Genomic DNA, 21755 nt, shown 5'->3' with positions numbered 1-21755 from the left:
ATCCTTTCTAACCTCCTCTGATTGATTCTTATATTTATCATGCGATTTGTTATATGATGTACTAATTAATATCTTTTTAATGTAAGCTTCTGCTCTAGATTATACTAAACCTCTACCAGTGCTGGTCTTTCATTTAGGGCCCCCCTATTTCTTTCTCTTTGCCTATACTCTGATATCAATCCTTGATATGGAAGGCAATCTCTAACCTGCAGTCCAAATAAATTACTGGCTTCTTCCCATTCCATCATCTTTCCCTCTCTAGTTATTTGTTCCCAATACCTTGGATCCTCTGCCAGTTTTCTTCAAAAAATTCCAGCCCCCTCTTGTCTATTGTCTATATCCCTAATTGCAGTCATCCCTATCAGCAAAATCTCCTTCCTCCATTCCCTTGTTGGCTTAGTTCTTATGATGCTTTCGAGTACTTTAAGGATATAACATTCTGTAAGATTACTGTTATTCTCCTTAAAGGCCTACATCCAAGATCCCAGTCTCACTTATTTCTTGAGCTTCCCCATTTCATCATCATCCCTTTCCACTTTGAATTATAGTTTTCCGCTTATGTTATGTATAGGAGCCTTAACTGTGTAGCTCTGAAATTTCTCTTCAAATCAGGTAGTCCCAATCCTCCCTGTTCTACTGGAAGAATCAGCGTGTCCCACTTGACTCTTGCTATCTTCCCCTCCCAGATAAAGTCCTTCAACTCTTTACTAAATGCTAGCCGCAACTTATCCTCTGACTGATAACAATATGCTTGACCTGTGTATAAAACTAATGAGACTAAAAACATTTTAACTGCTCGTATCTTACTATCCATATCTATATAACAAAGCTTCCATTTTCTCAGATTTTGTATTATCTTTTCTTTAGTCTCTTTCCACATTTCCTTAGCTGCCACACCAGAATAATTTTTAAACCATACTTCTAAATACTTAATTTTACCATGTCCCCATAAACATGGATATCGCTGAATAAATTCATGTGCGGATACAAAATTTACCGCTACTGCCTTTGTTTTGGCTTCATTAATTTTGTATCCCGAAAAGATATGAAACTGTCTCACAATGTTCCATGATACTGTAATGTCTCTTTCTGGTTTTGTCAGGTATAAAAATAATATCATCTGCAAATAGAGCTTGACTACCATACCAATTATATCTATGAATTTCTGATTGTTTTATTTTCTTTGCCAGTGGTTCTAAATACAATGCAAATAAAAAGGGGAAAGAGGACACCCCTGCCTGGTTCCCCTTTTATTACCAAAAGATATGAAACTGTCTCACAATGTTCCATGATACTGTAATGTCTCTTTCTGGTTTTGTCAGGTATAAAAATAATATCATCTGCAAATAGAGCTTGACTACCATACCAATTATATCTATGAATTTCTGATTGTTTTATTTTCTTTGCCAGTGGTTCTAAATACAATGCAAATAAAAAGGGGAAAGAGGACACCCCTGCCTGGTTCCCCCGCTCAAGTAGAAATTACCCCACCCACTTTAATGTTCACCTCCAATCCCTTACATAGCCTCCTAATCAACCTTATGATTTTTTTTTTCAGGAAATGCAAATGCTTCAATTGCCTTGCTCCTAAAGTCCCAGCTTACTCTGTCAAATGCTTTCTCTGCATCAAGACCCACCAACAATGGTGTTTTCTTACATTCTGCTTCCCTATGGATCATCAGTGTTCTGTTAATGTTGTCAATTGTTTGCTTTCCCTCCACAAAACCACACTGATTCATATCTATCAATTTTGGCATTACTTTTGCCATTCCTTTAGACATTATACACATGAACACTTTATAATCATGGCTTAGTATTGAAATGGGCCTGTATGAATCTGGATCTGATGGATCTTTACTCTATTTTGTTATTACAGCTACCACTGATAATTCTTCTTCCAGAATGTTGGTACTTCTTCTTCTCTTAAAACACTGTTAAACAAAATCTTCCAGATCCTTATCAGTTTTTCCCTCCTAGCTTCCAAAACTTCCATGGGAACACCATCTATTCTTGGGGACTTTCCTGTAGATTGGTTATACATCACAATTTTTATCTCTTCTCCTCCTATCCTAACCATTAGTAATTCAGCCTAAACTACCTTTAACCTTGGCATATTATTTAATGCTTCCATAATCATTTCCATTTGTATCTTTTCCTTGATTTCCATATGTCTCTGCTTTATACAGCCTTTCATAGAATTTCTTAACTATTTCTAATACCTCTACAGGAACTCTTGTTACCCTCCTTTTTGTAGGCTTTCTAAGCTTGGTGACAGCCCTTTCTACTTTCTGTTGCCTGAGACATTGTGCTATAAGCTTTTGTGCTCTAATGTTATTACCAAAAAACTGTTGCTCAACAGCAATCTTTCTAAATTTGTGTATATTATCAAGGTAATCCCTTATTTTCTGCTTAGCATTCTGCAGTTCATAGGTTCATAGGTTGGTACTAGGCTATCGGCCCTAGAGCCTATACAAGCCTAGCCATAACAATTCCCTGGATATTTCTTCCCACAATATTTACTTCCCTGGACACCTGTCTAGCAGGGCGACTGACATGCTCCCCGGAGTGAATTTCCTATCTCCCATCCAATCATCAAGGTTCCTTTTGAAGAATGCCAAGGAGGCATTCTGCTTGACATGTATGGGCAGTCTATTCCAGAATATGTGGAGTCTCTGGGTCAGGAACCTATCCCTGCAGCATGTTTTGTTCATTGTGATGACAAGGTTTAGATCCCTAGAGCATGTGGCTCTGAGGGATTGGGATTTCTTTAAGTGGAGCATGTCCAACAGCTCAGGGTTTGACATTGCCTTGTATGTTAAGCAGAGATTGCCTCTGAGTAAACAATATGCCACAGAGTACAGCTGGAGTTTTTTAGATGGTCAGCATAGGGCATCTGCTTTAGGCCTGTGATTCTTTTAGTGAGGTATTTCTGTGGCCTTTCCAGCTGTTGCAGATGTCTTGTGAGGTACATACCAAATGGGGTGCTGTACTCTATAATGGGTCTAATGAGGGATGAGTACAGTGGGACAATGGCCTCCTTTTTTCTGGATAAAAAGCCCTTAGTGATGAGGTGTGCCACATAGAAGGATTTCCTGACTGTTGTGGCGATGTGGTTATCGAAGGTGAGACCACTGTCCACCTGTGTCCCTAAGTCTCTCACCACACTTTCGGTGTTTAGTGTACTGCCAACTATGTGGTAATTCATGGGTACATGGTTTTTCCCAAAGGGGATAACTATTATTTATTTTATTTATTTATTCCAGTTTGGTGACCAGGGAGGTCCACTGGGTTGAAGAGCCCATTTTCAGTGGAGGCCTGGGGAGAAAAGCTCCATAATACAATGTTACAAGACATAATGATCAAACAATTAAAAAGTACAAATAAAATACAAAGATAATTTTGATTTACGTACAAAGGGTTGAATTTTCAAAAAGTAGATAGAATGCATTCAAGTAGGTAGTCCTTCAATTAAGCAACTTGGACGTTAAAGAAAGTGTCTGGGAGGATGATAGGCAATACGCATAGGGTTGGGAGTAGTTGTTAGTTACGTTAGCAATGTATGACTATGACAGAAATTTGGAAAGGTATGAAGGTTAGCCAGGAGAGAAGGAACTATACATTTCTTGGCATTAAGCTTGAGCCCATGGCTCTGGCACCAAGCATCTATTTCTGTAAGGCCCTTTTGTAGAATATCCCCATAATTTGGGGATTCAGTAATGGCTCCCAGTTTGCAGTCATCTGTGAACTTTGTTAGACAGAGTCCCTTAGTGTTGGCCTGTACTTCAGAGAAGTAGATGTCAAACAAGAGCGGTCCCAGGACTGAACCCTGAGGTACTCCACTTGTCACTTGTCTGGAGCTGGATTTGGAGTCGGCTACTTTTACAGACTCGGTTCTGTCAGTTAGCCAGTTGGCAACCCATCGAGTGATGTAGGGATTTATGCCCAGCTTAGTAAGTTTATCTATGATTCCAGAGTGGGGGATGGTGTCGAAGTCCATGGCGAGGTCCAGACAGGTGGTGTGGACCGCCTTACCCTCGTCCACAGCTCTGGAGACTGATTCGAAGAAGTCAATCAGGTTCAGGAGACAAGATTGGTCCTTCACAAACCCAAACTGAGTGGGGTCCAGTGTTTGAAGGTTGCCAATGTCTTTGTTTATAAGTTCCATGATAATGCATTCCATGCCCTTGCAGATCAGGCTTGTCAGACTGATGGGACGGTGGTTCCCAGGATCTAAGGTGGATCCTCCCTTGTGATGTGGGATAAGTGTAGCTGTGTGCCACTCAGTGGGCACAAAGCCTGAGGTGAGGCTATGATTAAACATGACACTTAGGTGAGTTGCCAGTTCATTTTGTAGTTCATGTAATACACAGCCCGGGACGTCATCTGGTCCCATGGATGCTGTATTCTTAGCTTTGGAGAGTGCTGTTTCTACCTGCGGGGCTGTGATTACCAGACTTTGGCAATCTTTTGGTACTGAGATGGGCCCTTTAGGGGGTGAGAGGGGGGTGAAGTTGGCACTAAATCGATCTGCCAGGATATTGGCAATATCCTTGGAATAACTATATTTAATGCCATTCTGTTGTAGCTCAGAGCAGATCTGAGCATTGCCATTTAGATACTTGACATAACTACAGAATGCCTTGTGATTGTCTTTGGAATCTTTGGCAATTTTATTTTCGCAACTAGCTTTGGAGAATTTTATGAGGGATCTCAGCTTCTTACTGAGGCTGGTAAGGGAGTTTTTTGCATCCTGGGATTTTCCTCTTTTCTGCAACAGTTTCTTCCTTCTGTTGTATAGTTTGTTTATGGCAGTGGACCACCAGATAGGCTTCCTTTTTTTAGAGGAGAGCATCTTGGTTCTATTTGGGATGGCACGATTCATGCACGAGTGGATGTACTCATACATTGCCTTAGTGTAGGATTCAGCAGTCAAACTTTCAGATGCCGTCTGCATGGGTGTCATGAAGTATGTCACTTCTGACTTGACTAGCATGAAGTTGGCTTTGGAGAAGTTTTTTACGGAGGTTTCCTTACTGGGGGTGGAATGTGGATGTCAAGGGTGATTTGCTTATGGTCAGACCTGACCAATGAGGGGGTGACCACTGGTGTGGAGCATCTATCTCCCATATTGGTAATGACCAGGTCTAGGATATTGGAGCCCCTGGTGAGACAATGGATTAGTTGATCCAGGGCGTTGGAATTTATAAATTCCAAGAACAGTTGGGAAAAGGCGATGGTACCTGAGTAGTTTTCCCAGTTAATGGCAGGGTAGTTGAAATCACCCAGTATTAGGGTGTTGATTGTATCTTAATATTTTCCAGTATTTTTAGAAAGGTATAGTGAGAATCTTGGGGCATGGTGGGGGATCTGTAGCAAACTACAATTTGGATTGCAGTCTTACTTAGTGTTAGTTGCACCTGTTGAATTTCAGATGCATTGTGTTGGGCAACTAGCCTGGAGGTGTGAATATCCTTGGTGAATATGGATACTCTTCCACCTTTAGTGTTTCGGTCTTGGTTTGGTGGCCAAAAAGTGTGATAAGAGTTGTAGCCTGGTATTGCAGGGGTGCTCTCTGGAGCCTTGAACCGGGTCTCAGTTACTGCCCAGATATCGATGTTCTCCATTTTTAGGAGTGCCCCGAGAGAGTGCATTTTGAGGTTTAGACTTCTAGCATTGAGTAGCATTACTTTCAGATTTTGCATGCTTGTATCTGTTACGGTGGTGGTTTTGTCCTTTGAACCTTGCCTAAAAAAGGCACTATAGGAGTGGCAAGAGCATTAGCCAGTAATCTGAATCCCAGGGGTGACAGCTGCAGACAATCTCTGTCAAAGCATCGTGGTTTGTTAATCATGTCTTCTCAGGCAGGCAGATACTGGATCCCCTTTGAATGACACCAGAAGTTTAGCCAATTGTTAAAGTCAATCAATTTGTGCTTATACTGTGGTATCATTCTGGGCGAAGGCAGGATGCTACTCAGGGCTTGGGTCATACCTGCCTGGGCCACATGATCCGAGAGCTCTTCCATGTCTCTTTTCATGTAGTCCAGAGAGGTACGTCTCAAGTCATTCACTCCGACATGGACAATGACAGAGTCGTATTTGTACTTGTTGTGGAGTGACTTGAGTGCATCCGTTATGTGGAGGATCCTGGCACCCAACAGGCAGCCGATTGTAATTTTCTCCTTGTTCAGCCTGGTGAGTGGGACATCAGTGTGCCTGACTATAGAGTCACTTATGAATAAAGTGTTGGGTACATTGTCTTGCCTTAGGGGCTGTTGTTGGTCGTCTTGTTCTGTGAGATTCCCCCAATTCAGCAATACTTTAACATTTGTCAGTCCCTCTAAATAATTCTTGTTACTTCTTAACCATAGCTCCTTTTTTTATTTCCACCCTATTTTTAAACTACACCTTAATTTTATCCTACTCCCTAGCTATATTTTCAGAAGTAATTTCTATCCTCTTGAATAGCTCCTGAATAATCTCCACTACTCATTCCTTAAATTCCTCTCTTTTCAGCAATTAGGTGGGAAAATGTCAGTGTCTCATTTCTATTTCATTACCCTGTGTTTTTATTTTAGGTATTACTGATGCATGATCTGAAATAGTTATTGGGTGAGTATCAAGACCTTCAATTAAATGTACAAATTCCTGTGAAATGTACATTCTGTCTAGCCTAGCTCAGTTTTTATATCTTGGGGAATAATATGTAAATTCACTCTGAACTCCTACTATTTAATTCACATCTTCCATATCAAATATTTTCATAAATTACTAAAAAAAAAAATCTACCCTCCTTTGTTATACTTTCCCTTCTGGGCCCTCCAAACACATTTTCAATGTTGTAAGTCAAATTCCAGTTCCCACCTATAAGCAATAGTCCTTGCTAAAAACATATTATTTCTCCCAATTTTCTTAAGCTCCATTACTGCAGTTTTAGGTGGACTACAAATACATGCCAGTGTAATCCTCCTCCCTTCCCAGCAGCCTCTTAGCACTACAAATCTGCTATTATTATCCTTTTTATTCTTTTCTATCACTATTAGAACTCCTTTTTTCCTTTCTCCCAGATACTCCACTGAATAACCATCCTGAAAACCTTTCTTTATCAAATTCACATGCCCAGTTCTTTCCAAGTGTGTCTCCTGTAACACAACTATTTGAAATCTACATTTTTTAATTTAGCTCACTATTCTTTCTTTTTTGTATTTATCTGTGAGACCATTGAAATATGATGACATTTCAGAAAGTATCATTGTATTAAAAAGTTATTATTCCCACCTTTTACAATGTAACATCTTTTTTTGTTAAATGTCTATTTATAGCTTTTGTGTTACAGGCATACATTGCTTGGCAGGTTGAACTTTTATATAGTTGTTTCTTGTCATATCCATTTGAAACTATGTCACATCTTAAAAAGCTTTTTATTTTATTGAAAAAAAAACAAAACAAAAAAAAACAATACCTCCCTAAAACCTATTAATTTAATACTAAAGTATGGACATCTTCAAATACTTAATGTTTACATTCCTAACAGGAGCAAATGTCCTAAACTGACAGGCACACACATAGGCTAAAAGAAAGGTTATCCATGCTGAGATGCATGGCGGTTCCTGGGCTTATACTAAGTGCTAATTGGTTTTATCTTATCTTTACAGCTCTCCCAGCTGGTAAAACCCCTGAATAATTTCAGAGAATATTATCTCCTAGCCAGTTTCTCTTTTCTTTTTTTTCCCCAGCCAATCATTCTCCACCAGACTATAACCAATTTCTCTTTATCAGATTGTCTCCATGGAGACATCAGTACCAGATGGTCAATTTCTCTTTATCAGATGGTTTCCCTGGAGACACGAGGGCCAGATATAGAACTGCTAGTAAGCATACATTCATTTGCTAGGAAAAAAAGCTTCATAATATTCAATATTCTTTTTCATTTACTTGCTTTCTCTTAAAACTTGCTGCTAATCCATCTAAGGTCCTTAATCCAGTCATTCCCCCATGCATGAATGAGAAAAAGCACATTATTTTTTTCTTTTATCATCCTCTTTTAACCAGCTGTTTTTTACATTGCAATGCCTACATTTTTTAAAACTGAACAAGAAGAATGAAAGGAAAAAAAGAGAACAGCAGCACCTATTTACAATCCCCATTACACTTAAAAATAACTGAGAAAACTTTACTTGATAGCATGCAAAGAAAACCATACACCACAAAACAGTACTATTAAGAAAAAATGTTTTCTTTATTTAGTTAACTTTCTCCCCTCTCTTCTCATCCCCAGAGCATTTTTTCCAAACATTAATGACATGAAGTAGGGCATATACTTTAAAAAGCCCCACAAGTCTAACAAATTTTGAAAAAGTCCAAAATTTCCAGATTTTCTTGTTCTGTCATATTTCACAAATATAATTACTGTATTGTAAGCCTAAAGTAAGTTACCATTCATCTCGATCCCCCAAATCCTGTCTCTATTTCATTTCCAACATACCCTCAATCATACCTCTCAACTGTACAGATTTTTGCAGAATGTCCAGATTTTTGCCTCATATTTTTGGTCTGTTCCTCATAAAAACTGTTTTTTTTGACAAATCAACGGGATGACCTAAGGATTAAAGTCACTAAATAATGTCAGGGATTTGAGTTTCACATTTCATATCCTTCAGAAAATGTATGCTAACACAAATTCTGTTATTCTACAAACTGTCTAAGTTTACAAGAACAATATTTAAAATGTGTCCCTATTTTTGGGCCTCTGTCCCCCCATTATGTCAAGCTTTGCCCAGATTTCTTGAGCTAAGAGGTTGAGAGGTATGCCATCAATTCTTCTGTTCAACACTCATGTTCCCTTGCTTCTCTCCAACGTTTTCCTTTGAAACATTGGAAAAGGATTCACAGATACATTCTCTCTGTGGTCTTTATTACCAGAAGAACAAAAAGCAGAATCTCTTTCTGTTTCACAGCTCACTTTTTGTTGGACAAAGTTTTGTATTTCCTCCTCAGTAATTTGTCCCTCCAGGAAAGAATACCTTGAAGACTGCTGGGTACAGCAGTTTGAATTTCACACCTACATCTCAACATTCCCCGAATAGTGGAATGGACTTACTCCTCTACTGTCTGGTGTACAATGAGTAATTATTCTCCACAAACACTCTGCTGTTTCCCAGTTTTAGTATTTTGTCCTTCTGCCACAGTTTTGTCAGAATCAGTAGCTTATGCGGGTAGGACTGCGTCTTTACTATTAAAGGTCTAGGTTGCTTTCTCATCTGCAGGTTTAGAGCATACACACAATGTGCCCTTTCAACTAACAACTCCTGTTGTGGAATACCAGTCCAGTTGCTTATTTGTGCTTTCATAAAATTAATGCAGTTTGTTCTTTCCAGCTTTTCTGGTATAGCTGAAAATCGCTGTTTTTCCCTACATGCTATGTCCTCTAATTCTGTTGTTTTTTTTAAACATCTCTTCCTAAGTACTCTCATATTCAGCCAGGCTTTTCTTCATTTCAGCCTCTGATTTTCTCAGCTTTATCACCTCATCTGAATATCTGTTTAAAGCTTCCATTTTTCTAGCTTTTTGTTGTTTGTGTTGCTATACTCCATCAGTGTTTCATTTATTTTAATCAGATCTGTGTGCAGTTGTCTTATATCTTCCTGTAGGTTACTTTAAATTATGCCTGGAGGTTGTGTTGCTTTATGCTGAAAAGCTGCAGAACTTTCCCAAGTCAGTGTTTCTTCTTCACTTTTTGTAGCTGATTTTTTCCAGGTGCTGTGTATTTGTTTTTTTCTTGACATCCAGTGAGTACACTTACTAGCCAGTCACTGAAATTTACCCATAAACACAAAAATCTACTGGACTCTGTTGAGTTTCTGTTTTCACACTGGGACAGCTAGAGTTAAGCTGTTACTCAGTGTGCAGCCATCTTGGAAGTTACTAAAGCAAAATGTTATGAAGAAATTGTAAGCAGCAGTCACATTACCTTTAACAAGATCTCTATGGTGAAGATAGCAGTAAATGCATAATCGAAATAGCCAAGAATCTGCAAAAGAAAGAAATCATATCATAGTCAGAATAAATTCAACGAACTTAATATCTCCTCAATACATAGCACATCTCTTGTTAACTAAATGATAAATCCAAGACATATTTAAGATCAGATAAAATGACTTATCCTTATATTTTAACACTTAAAACTCTTTAAGCTGAAAACAAACTGAAGTGTAACCCCCCCCCCCACTTCTACACAATTCATATGTATAAATCCTTACAGACAACTGTTAAATTAGGCACTGTCTAGTGGGAAATAAATTTACATCCATTTGCTGAAAAAGATATCTGGGAATCTGAAATCTAGAAAAAGCAGAAGTCAACCTTTGGTTGGATTAAAGAGGTTCCATTGTTCTCTAAGGATACCCACAATACAAGAAGCTGGCTCTTTGTTACAGAGGTATGCAGCCCTGGCTATGACCCAACCATTCTGGATTCCAGTAGTATATGTTCTGGAGATGGAAGGTACAGAAGTGAACAGGCATAACTAGGTTGCTTCTTCTATGTGGTAGGTTGATGGGAAAGTCACTAAGCATGTCTTCCATTAATGAGTCTTGGGTAGAAACCACAGACCTAATTGGAGCCACCTAATTAAAATGGGAAAGTGATAAAGTCTTGAAGAACCCAGTAGTTTGCCTGCCCGGATGTCTATACAACTCAAACCAGTGATGTTTTAGGACTAACTGCAAATGTCCCAAAGGGATAACTAGAGACTCTTCTGAAGATATGTGTGAGTGCTAATCCGTCAACTAACAAAGAGTTTTGGAGAAAACAGCCTTTGTTCACCTTTTTCCTCTGGAGAAGAAGATTCATTACTAAGGCATAACTAAGGTTTACTGAATTCAACTGAGAGTCTCTGGCTATCTCTCTGGGACATTACAATTCGAATGTGGGGATGCCTAAGCGGATACTTCTGACATGGAAGTGACCGATGTCCCTACACTACACTGCCCTCTCTTAACTGCTTAAATTTCAGACAAAGAGAGATGTTAGGGTGAACTAAAGAGAAAAAAAATCATCTGATGAGACAATGAAAACAGTACCAGCATGAGAAACTTGCTGTTCATAGAATGAATGCGTTCTAGGGCTCTCAGTCCTAAGGGGAATGGGTCACCTGATACTCCAACAGGAAGGCTTGATGATCAGTAGTAGTTCCATTGAGGAAAAAATATACTAGATACCTTGTTCCAAGTGCTGTAGCTTTAATGATGGCTATGATATTAATTATGGATTTCAGGCAGTTCTGCTTCCACAGAAGGACAGTCATGATTATGACTAGGTGACCTTAATTCAGTTAGTGCCTTGGTCATCTGTTGGAGCCGACTGATGGCAAAGGATGAGTGGAAAGCTTTGCCTGCTCACCTCTCTTTAAGGAAGGGTGATGTGCTGGAGGTAGAAAACTTAGTCTCTGTTGCTCTCATGGAGACCACAGGTGATAATGGCAGCAAGGCTAGGCATTAAGGTGGATATGGAAGGTGATACCTGAACTTGGGACCCAACATCCCCACACCATGACTCATTGCAGAGAGTGACAAATAAATATACTTCAAGCATGCAGGGTGCTAGGACTGTACCTTTATTAAAAAAAAAACAGGACCTCTGATTGAAGCTGGGCTGGCTCACTGAACTCTGGCTCCTCACCTCCCATGGAACCAGTTTCTTGAAAACTTGATTTGGTGATCTAAACTGGGGAGTAAACCATCTAATTATGGACTGAGGTGCTAGAACTGACAAACTAAAGGAATATTTTACAGTAGCCACACCAAAGGTTAAAAATCCCTGTATTGCACAGATTAAATGAATGCAATGAAATATTAAAATTAACAAGTAAAACTACTGTCATACAAAACATCAAAAGAAGCTAAGCATGCAGATACTTAATTATGTGCATTCTATAGTCAATTAGAACACCCTCACCTTTTCTGTAAAACATTATCCATATTCTAAAATGTAATCTCAGAATCTTACAAAAAAGATAACTGCCCATATATTAACAGCTTATGGAATATACTAGTCCTTCATGGAGAGCATCCAGGCCTAAGAAAGTGCAGTTGTGTAAAATCTTACCATAATGGTAGATGTCCTTCTCTTCACTGTTGCAGTATTCCTTACAATATGAGGATCCCCAGTCAAAGGCAGCCAATAAACCAAAACATGTAGGTTGCTAAGGGCATGCCGTATGTCATACGTATGCTCCCTGCGTACAGCATAGGGCATAAAGATGATGACCGGACATACCATCCACAGAACTAAGAGCCACAGTAGGAACTCCAGTCCAAGCATTGGAGATATAACAAGTGCATCCAGAAGGAAAAAGAACCAGGGGGAGGAGAGAGGGAGTGAATACTGCAACAGTGAAGAGAAGGACATCTAATGTTATGGCAAGATTTTACACAGCTATTCTATGTCCTTCCATTCCAATGTTGCAGTAGTCATTACAATAGAAGAGTGCAAAAGCTCAGGAAGAAGAGAGGGAGGAGGAAGAAGGACCATCACAGCCCTCTACGAACCCATGAAGGATGACCCTAGCAAAACCAACTATAATCCTGGATATTACATCCAACTAACAGTGCTAAGTAACAGGATGCACAGAAGTCCAGGCAGCTGCCTCAAGAATAGAGTTAGTATGTAACCCCTTGAAAAAAACACCAGAGGAAGCCACAGCCCTAGTAGAATGAGCCTTAACCGAAGAAAGAAGGCTCTTGCCATGAAAATAATAACAAAAAGAAATGACTTTAGATATCCAAGAAGATATAGTTTGCTTGGAAACATTCAAAGTGTGCAAAATCGTCTCACTAGCAGATTGCAGAGAAGGGAAAAAAGTGGGCAAATGAGCAGACTGACTAAGAGACAACTCATTCACCACTCTGGGTATAAAAGAAGGATTAGTATAAAGGGACACCCTGTCTTTATGGAAAACTATACAATGAGGAACAGCCATAAAGGCCTGAAGCTCAGACACCCGTCAAGCAGAAGTAAGGACCAAAAGAAGAGCAGTCTTTTAAGAACAATGCTGCAAGGAAGCTGAAGCAGCAGGTTCAAAATGAGCCTAGGTCAATTTCTCCAAAACAAAATTAAGGCCCCAGGAAGGAAGGACATGCTTCCTTGGAAGTCTAATATGAAGGATGCCTTTAAGAAATTGTCTAGCCTCAAATCTAGAGGCTACAGGGGGTGCTAAAGGCAAAGCAGACAAGCAGAAATAGCTGACAAGTGGGTCTTATCAGAAGAATATGCCAACCCAACAATTAGCAGTTCACACAGATAAGAGGGAACCAAAGAAATATCCACTGAAAGTGGATCCAGGTTATGAGAAAGACAGCAAACAGAAAACCTTTTCCATTTGGATAAGTAGGATTTCCTACTAGTGGGTTTTCTGGCCTCCTGCAGGACCCTAAGCATGTCCTCATGAAAAAAAGTGTCTATATGGAATCAAAATCGTGTCACACATAGTGTCAGTTGAAGGGTGGACTGGTAGGGATAGATGAAAGATCCCTTGTCTTGTGTGAGTAAGTCCACCCTGTGGAGTAACTTGTGATGATTGCCCTTGGCTAAATGCAGAAGAAGATGGAACCAATGCTGTCTGGGCCAAAAGGGAGTCACCAGCAAGATTTTGGTAGCATGTTGCTTTATCTTGAACAGGACTTTTAGAATGAGCGAAGGGGGGGGCATAAAAAAAATCCCCTTCTAAGAAAAGAGAGGGTCTCCACCTTCTAGACCAGAGGACACGGGGCTCTGGCACAAAAAAAAGAGGAAGTTGTCTATTCATAGGGGAGGCAAATAGATCTACATGAGGAGTACCCCATTGGTGGACAATATCCAGAAACACATCCCTGTGAAGCATCCAGTCATGGGATTCTGATATTGACCTGCTTAGTCTGCCACAATGTTCTGACCTGATGGAATGTAAACTGACTGAAGTGTCACTTGATACTGGACAGCTAGCTCCTACACTTGAAGTTCTAACCTGCAAAGGAGATAAGATCTTGTTCCCCTTTGCTTGTCGACATACTACATCACTGTAGCATTGCCTGCAAGTACCTTGAGGAGCAAAAACAGGATGAGTAAAAAGAGGATAAAATGCTTGAACAGCCAACAGAAAAGCTCTCATCTCTTTAACAGTGATGTGGTCTTCCTTTTGTTGAACTGGCCAGAAGCCCTGCACTTTTAGAGATCAGAAGCAATCCCCCAATGCCATGGCTGAAGCATCTGTGAGCACTCCTGGGAGGGAAGTGGGGTTGAAAGAGAAGCCCTGGATTGAGTGACAACTGCCAAATCCACCACTGAAATTCCAGTCTGAGGCATGGAAGAAGAGGGACTAAGAAATCTAGAGGATGAGAGTGCTGAAGCCAAACTGACTTTAGAAACTATTGAAGCTTTCTCATGTGGAGTCTGGCCAGAGAGAGAGCATAGGAATGCTGGAGGCCATGAAACCAAGAGCTCTTAGAAATTCCCTGGCTGTAATTGAGGCCAGGGGAAGAAAGGACTGAAAGAAGGCAAAGATAGTTAAGACCTTGAAAAGAGGCAGGGATGCCAGCATTGAAACAGCCTGGATCCTCATCCTCAGAAAAACTGCTGGAGACATGGCCTGAAAAAGAAGGCTGTCTAGGTATAGAAGGACCTGTAACCCCCTTATCCTGCAAAAAGCAATCACAGGAGCAACGCATTTGGTGAATACCCTTGGGGCAGTAGAGATGCCAAAGTGCAAAGCAGGTAACCAAATGTGCCGGGAAGCAGCACAGAAACAGAAAGACTTCCTGAAAAAGGACTGAATAGGGATATGAAGATAATCATCCATGAGGTCCAGAGAAACTAGAAAAGCCTGAAAAAGCAGCAGAGGAAACAAAGTCTGAAGGGACAAAATCCGAAAGTAAGGGACCATCAGAAAAATGTTTAGGTGAGGGAGATCCAGAAAGGGTTTCCAAGTGTCCTCTTTTCTGGGGACCAAGAACATTCTGGAATAAAACCCCTTCCCCCTTTGAGAAACAGGAACTTCCTGAACAGGTCCCTGAGTTAAGAGACCCTAAAGCACCTCTGGAAAACAGGCTAATTGTTCCTGAGGGGGTTGGGGAATTGCCATGAAAGGGGGAAGAGATTTCAAGACCATGTAGTACCTTTCGCAAATGATGGAAAGAACCCAGAGTAGTCTGTAACTAAACAGGAGGGGGAAAAGGAAAGACAAACAGAAAGAGGAATGTGGCTGAGAAGAACAGGATAGTCACACAGCACCTGGTTTGTCAGGAAAAGGAGATTTCTGAGCTGAAGGAGTCTGGGTAGCCTTAGCAGGGAATTCCTTTGGAATTTAGGTACAGGAGAAATAAATATATGCTTCAGATCTTGTAAGACCTTACCCTTTTCCTGTAGGGACTTAAACAAATCTGCAGTAGCAGTACCAAACAAATGCTTGTTATCCAGAGGCGCATCCATCAACTTAGCCTTAATTATCTTCAGGCAAAGGTTGAAGCTGAAGCCTGGAATATTTCCTTAGCACAGAACCAAAAGCAGCTGTTCTAGAAGAAGCATCTGCTGCATCATAACTGCATTTAACAGAATGACAAGCCACCTGAGAAGAAGTCCCTAACAAGGAGAGAGCAGAAGTCTTCCCCTTAGAGGCAGGAAGGTCAGAAATAACCTGACAGGCCTGAGATAGAAATGCCAAAATATATATTGTCATATGGGTCTGATAACTTGCAGTGGCTGCTGTTGTACAGTGGTTAGCAATGTCACCTCACAGCAACAGGCTCTCCGGTTTGATTTTTGGCTGGGAAGCCTTCTGTGTGGAGTTTGCATGTCCTCCCTCTGGTTGCATGGGTTTCCTCTGGGTGCTCTGGTTTCCTCCCACATTCCCAAGATATACAGTAGATATATTGGACACTACTAAATTGGCTGTAGGTGCGAGAGGTGTTTATGCGAGTGAGTGGTACCAATGAGCTACCAGAGTAGGGCTAGCCACCTGGCTGTGTAAACCCTGGCTGAAGACACTTGTCCCTGTTGGAAGTGACACTTTGACCCCACGTGCAAAATGGGAAAAAAGGGTTGAGGATGGATAGATATGGGTCTGATAACTGACAGTCCTAAAAGAAAAGTTAGTGATGTAAAAAACTTCTTACCCAGTCTTTCCATAGTTCTGCTGTCTTTATCAGAAGGAAGCAACTTTGTAGAAGGCAGTAACTTTGAAGGTTTATCAGATGCCACAGACATCACAGATGGGTCAGCAGAGGGACACTTATAAAGGAACTTGCAATCAACAGGCACTTTATAAAACCTATCAGTTTTTTGGTAGTAGGGGGGGCTAAGTATCTGGAGCCTGAGATGCAGCAGAAAAGGCATCCAACAAGGCAGTCAGGACAAGAGGAATAGCAGGAGGTCTAGGACAGTCCTTTTGCAGAAGCTCATAATACCTTTTCTGAACCTCAGACACCTGGGAATAATATCATTTGAAAAATTCCATCATTCTGTAAATTGTGTCCCCAAAGGAAATCTCCTTGAAAGGAGAGTCAGGACTAGTGGAATCCTCTTTCTTAGAACCACAGTCTAAGGGAGAAGGAATCTACAAAGAATAGGCAAGGGATTCCTTCTCCTCCTCCTCCTCCTAAGAGGAATCTTGTTCCCTAGGCCTCTTAAGAGAAGTAGAAGACCAAGGGGGAGCTGGAACAGAAACTGCTTGACGAGGCTTCACGTCCATAAGGGCATTAAACAAACCTTGAGTGAAATTATGCCATTCACTCTGAGGTTCCTTGGAAGCAGGAGAAACATCTTTGTTTTTTTGTTTCTTCTTTAAGGGGACGCCAGCCTTGTAAAACTTAGAAGGCTCAGACCCTATACTACACTCTATAATGGTAGTCGGCGCCTCCTCCCTAATCAAAATCTGAGGAACACCCCTAGGTCTTTCAGTACTAGTCCCCCTGAACATTCAAAGCAGAAGTCTCAAGACCTCCAGGGACATATGTGAAGCCGGATCCATGTTGGCCTCTGAAGCGGTCGCTGTAGAGGACTCCAACAAAGGAGCTGGGTGGTCTTCTGGGTTGACACTACCCTTGAAAGAGAGATGTCCAGCAGAGGTGGCACAGATGAAAAATCAGACCTAGCTTTCTTGGCCTTCTTCTTCACAGATGGCTGACCCTCAAAGCAGGAAGTTCCTTCCATTGCATCTTTTGCCAAAAGCTTAAGACATTGGTTTTCTAAATATATGGCAAAACAGGAAAGCCAACTATGCATAGTCTTTGGGATGAAAGCATGGCAAATACAACAGGACATATGGTCATGGGAAGCACCTAGACAAAATAAAACACTGCTTGTGATGGTCTTTATGGGGAATCTGACTCCTGCACTGCCATTTACCCTTTCTGAATGACATGAACCCCACAAGCAACAAAACAAAGGAAAAAAGATAAGAGCAAAACCCCAACAAGGCACTTATCTGAAAGACGACTTGGTAAACCAGCAAACAAAGCCAGCATTCAGCCTAACAACCGAAGATGGCATTCAGACTGGCAGCAAAGTATTTCTAAGGATGGTACATCTGGATGTTACCCTTATGCCCTACACTGTATGTGGGGAGCATACGTGTGATATATGGTATACCCTTAGCAACCTAAAAGCTTTGGTACACTGGCAGATCATCGGGCTGCCCTTGGCAGGGGATCCCCACATTGTAAAGAATACTGCAACAGTGAAGTGGAAGGACATCATGCATAAGGGTTCAACAGTTAAAACAGAAAAAGAGAAATTTAAACAACCATGCCTAGTTCCTCTCTCTTTTTTTTTTTAAAGAAACATATTTATTACATTTTCACTTATAATATAGGCAATCATAAATGTATATAAATGAAAACAAACCATACTGACATAATTTTATTTGCAGACATTATACATCACTTAAAATCTATCCAGTCACTGTAAGTCAGACATTACATAGCTCATTCAAATCCTGCCTTCTTTTAAACCTAATCCTAGTCTGCATGTACTGTTCCCACAGTTTCCATTTTTTTGCTATGTAATTTGCTCCTACCCTTTTCTAAAGATCCCATTTCCAGTTGTGTCTTCTCTGTTACTATATTCACTACCTCTAGTACAGATAGTTTAGACTTTGATTTCCATTTCCTAGTAATTGCTTTTTGGTAGCCACCTTAATTAGACTCAGCAAAGTCTTACTATGTCTAGGCAATTCTCACTCTGTATCATAGCTCAAAAAATCATTACTTAGTCATACCAATTTGCTCACCCAGTATTTCTGATACAGTAGTCTGCAGGGAATTTTTAAAGTCTGCCAACTCATCACAGTCCCAGAAAATATGTTCTCAATTACCTCCTTCTTCCCAATCACACCTCCAACATTTGCTATCTACCTAAGGAAAAATTTGGGGGGTTTACCTGGGGTATAAAAAATACCTATGCAAACACTTCCAAGCAAAAATCCTAAATTTTCTAGACGTTGTTGCATATTTCAGAGACATAAATATATCCCCTCCATTGTTTCTTTGTGCATTGCTTATCTAATCTCATTCTTTCTACCCTCCTCTGATTGTTTATTATATGTATTCTGCAATATTTTACATGTTCTACTAATTACTCCTTTTTTAACAGCAACTTCTGATTTTAGATTTTACTAAAAACTCTACCAGAGCTGATGTTTCACTTAGAGTCACCCTATTTCTTTCTATTTACCTATACTCTGATAACAATCCTTGATAGGGAAGGCAATCTGTAGCCTGCAGTCCAAATAATTTCCTGGCTTCTTCCTATTTTACTATCTTTCCCTCTGTAATTATTTGCTGCCAATGCCTTGGTTCTTAGCCAGTTTTCTCTGCCCTTCTTATAAACTCCTCCCAGCTTACTCTGTTAAATGCTTTCTCTGCATCAAGATCTACCAACGACAGTGGTATTTTCTTACTTTCTGCTTCCCTCTGAATCATCAATGTTCTGTTAACTCATTCACTCCACTGGAGCTCAGGAATTTGCATTGTAACTTCCAATGGGCAAAGCCTAAGCCTTTTGACAGAATCAAATTATGTCCTCACATTTCAAATAAATGTTCATATCTCTGGAACCAAAGTGGTTATGAAAGAAGTACAAATGCCAGATCTTCAACACAAACTATTTTTATAGTGGTAGTATTCCTTAGGTTCTAGGTCTTAAACTGAATTGTATAAGTCACAGTAAACACAGTAACTATTACATTTGTAATATGTTTAAACAACTTACAATATGTCAGCAACCATTCAAGTTACACACATACTGCCAGCAGCATTTTATTTATCTAGCTGAAAGCATGCATATGAGGCTAAGGAGTTCTGTCTGTGTTACCCGCTTTTTGAGATATTTAAAAAAATGTGAAAATTATATCTATATAAATTAATAACATAAAAAACAACAGTCATTATCTATTTACCTGCAGTAGACAGAGGCTAAATATTAATGCAGTTGAGTTTGCCATTGCATAAGCTTTAAGATGAAATCTTTTAAAAACTTGTACACAGCATGGTTTGGAATTACTGATGCAAATATGAACAGGCAATATTTGATGCCTAGAGGCATCAGTAGGAGTTAACTGCAGATGCACCTGGAGGTTTCACACGGATGTAATGAGTTAATGTTGTTAAATGCTGCCTCCCCTACACAAAACACATTGATCCACATCTATCCATTTTGGCATCACCTTTTCCACTCTTTTAGCCATTATAAACACAAATACTTTAGACTCATGATTTAGGATTGAAATCAGCCTATATGAAACTGGATCTGATGGGTCTTTACCCTCTTTAGGTATCACAGCCACCACTGCTTTCTTCCAGGATGTTGGTGCTTTTCCTTCTCTTAAAATGCTGTTAAACAAAACCTTTCAGATCTTTATCAGTTTTTTTCCTTTATAGCTTGTAAACTTCCACAAGAATACCATCTATTCCTGGAGACTTTCCATGCCTAGTTCTTCTCTTAACAGCAAACAATCATAAAAGAATAAAGTAGAGAATTATCCTAGTTGAAGGGCTTGCCTACAAAATCTCAACAAGACCTAAAAGGTTTATTTTACCCAATATCAACAAAACAGTCATGAAAGCATTTTACAAGCTCAGTACTACTACACCTATATACTCTTGCTATATTCAACTGGACGTATAAGAGAATTTAAGTACCTTTATCTGCTCTTTTTTTTTCAAAAAATACAGTATTTAAATTAATTTTAACTGTGTGGAAGGAATATTAGCTGAACTGGAAGTTAGTCAGTGTTTGCTGAATTTTGTTATTTGCTAGTAATTACAGGTGTGGGGGTAGTCACATTCTTTGATTTCCTGTCCTTGCCTATTTAAGTGGTACAGTATGAAATATTTTCTGCTTAAAAACCTCAGCTTTGGCCGGCTAAGAACTTGCTATATTCAACTGGACGTATAAGAGAATTTAAGTACCTTTATCTGCTCTTTTTTTTTCAAAACAATACAGTATTTAAATTGATTTTAACTGTGTGGAAGGAATATTAGCTGAACTGGAAGTTAGTCAGTGTTTGCTGAATTTTGTTATTTGCTAGTAATTACAGGTGTGGGGGTGGTCACACTTTGATTTCCTGTCCTTGCCTATTTAAGTGGTACAGTGTGAAATATTTTCTGCTTAAAAACCTCAGCTTTGGCTGGCTAAGAACTTGCTATATTCAACTGGACGTATAAGAGAATTTAAGTACCTTTATCTGCTCTTTTTTTTTTTCAAAAAAATACAGTATTTAAATTGATTTTAACTGTGTGGAAGGAATATTAGCTGAACTGGAAGTTAGTCAGTGTTTGCTGAATTTTGTTATTTGCTAGTAATTACAGGTGTGGGGGTAGTCACATTCTTTGATTTCCTGTCCTTGCCTATTTAAGTGGTACAGTGTGAAATATTTTCTGCTTAAAAACCTCAGCTTTGGCTGGCTAAGAACTTGCTATATTCAACTGGACGTATAAGAGAATTTAAGTACCTTTATCTGCTCTTTTTTTTTCAAAAAATACAGTATTTAAATTGATTTTAACTGTGTGGAATGAATATTATCTGAACTGGAAGTTAGTGTTTGCTGAATTTTGTTATTTGCTAGTAATTACAGGTGTGGGGGTAGTCACATTCTTTGATTTCCTGTCCTTGCCTATTTAAGTGGTACAGTGTGAAATATTTTCTGCTTAAAAACCTCAGCTTTGGCCGGCTAAGAACTTGCTATATTCAACTGGACGTATAAGAGAATTTAAGTACCTTTATCTGCTCTTTTCTTTTTAAAAAAATACAGTATTTAAATTGATTTTAACTGTGTGGAAGGAATATTAACTGAACTGGAAGTTTTCACTCTGCTTTTGTAAATTTGTGTTTGGATACTCCTTCTGGGCCCATCTCATTTGCTCACTCAACTGAGTGCAGTGAGATCATATTCTGATTTCAGGCACTCCTACTGTGTACAAAGAGAGCATCTGGGAAACAGGAAAAAAAATTTAAGCTTGTTTCCTGCCTTTCCTGTTAAGTGGTATATTTGTAGGCTTCTGAGCCCCCTAGCCCTTCTGTGTTGGAGGGAAGCCTTCTAGCTTAGTTTTTTTTTCTTATAACTAGCCAGTTTTCTAGTTTCAGCACTCAAATCTGTTTCTTTGATCTCAGCACTTGTTCAGAAAAAAAAAAACATTTCATCTGCTTTTACTGTACTTGTGTTTCTACTTACTTTTTTTACTTTTGCATCATCTTAAAAGTACTCAATTGTATTTATTACTGCTTGGT

General features: G+C 39.6%; 1 protein-coding gene across 1 annotated transcript in view; it reads right to left on the bottom strand.

Annotated features, from left to right (window-relative positions):
* Window positions 1-21755, bottom strand: part of CACNA1F (calcium voltage-gated channel subunit alpha1 F) — a 4101209-nt gene that overhangs the window by 1577481 nt on the left and 2501973 nt on the right. The window contains 1 exon segment of the mRNA XM_044079296.1: window positions 9970-10029. Coding sequence (XP_043935231.1) covers window positions 9970-10029 — 60 coding nt within the window.

Source organism: Protopterus annectens, chromosome 8.part0 (assembly GCF_019279795.1).
Source record: "Protopterus annectens isolate FY-2018-M chromosome 8.part0, PAN1.0, whole genome shotgun sequence".
NCBI lineage: Eukaryota > Metazoa > Chordata > Ceratodontiformes > Protopteridae > Protopterus > Protopterus annectens.
This window is presented reverse-complemented; position numbering and strand designations above follow the sequence as displayed.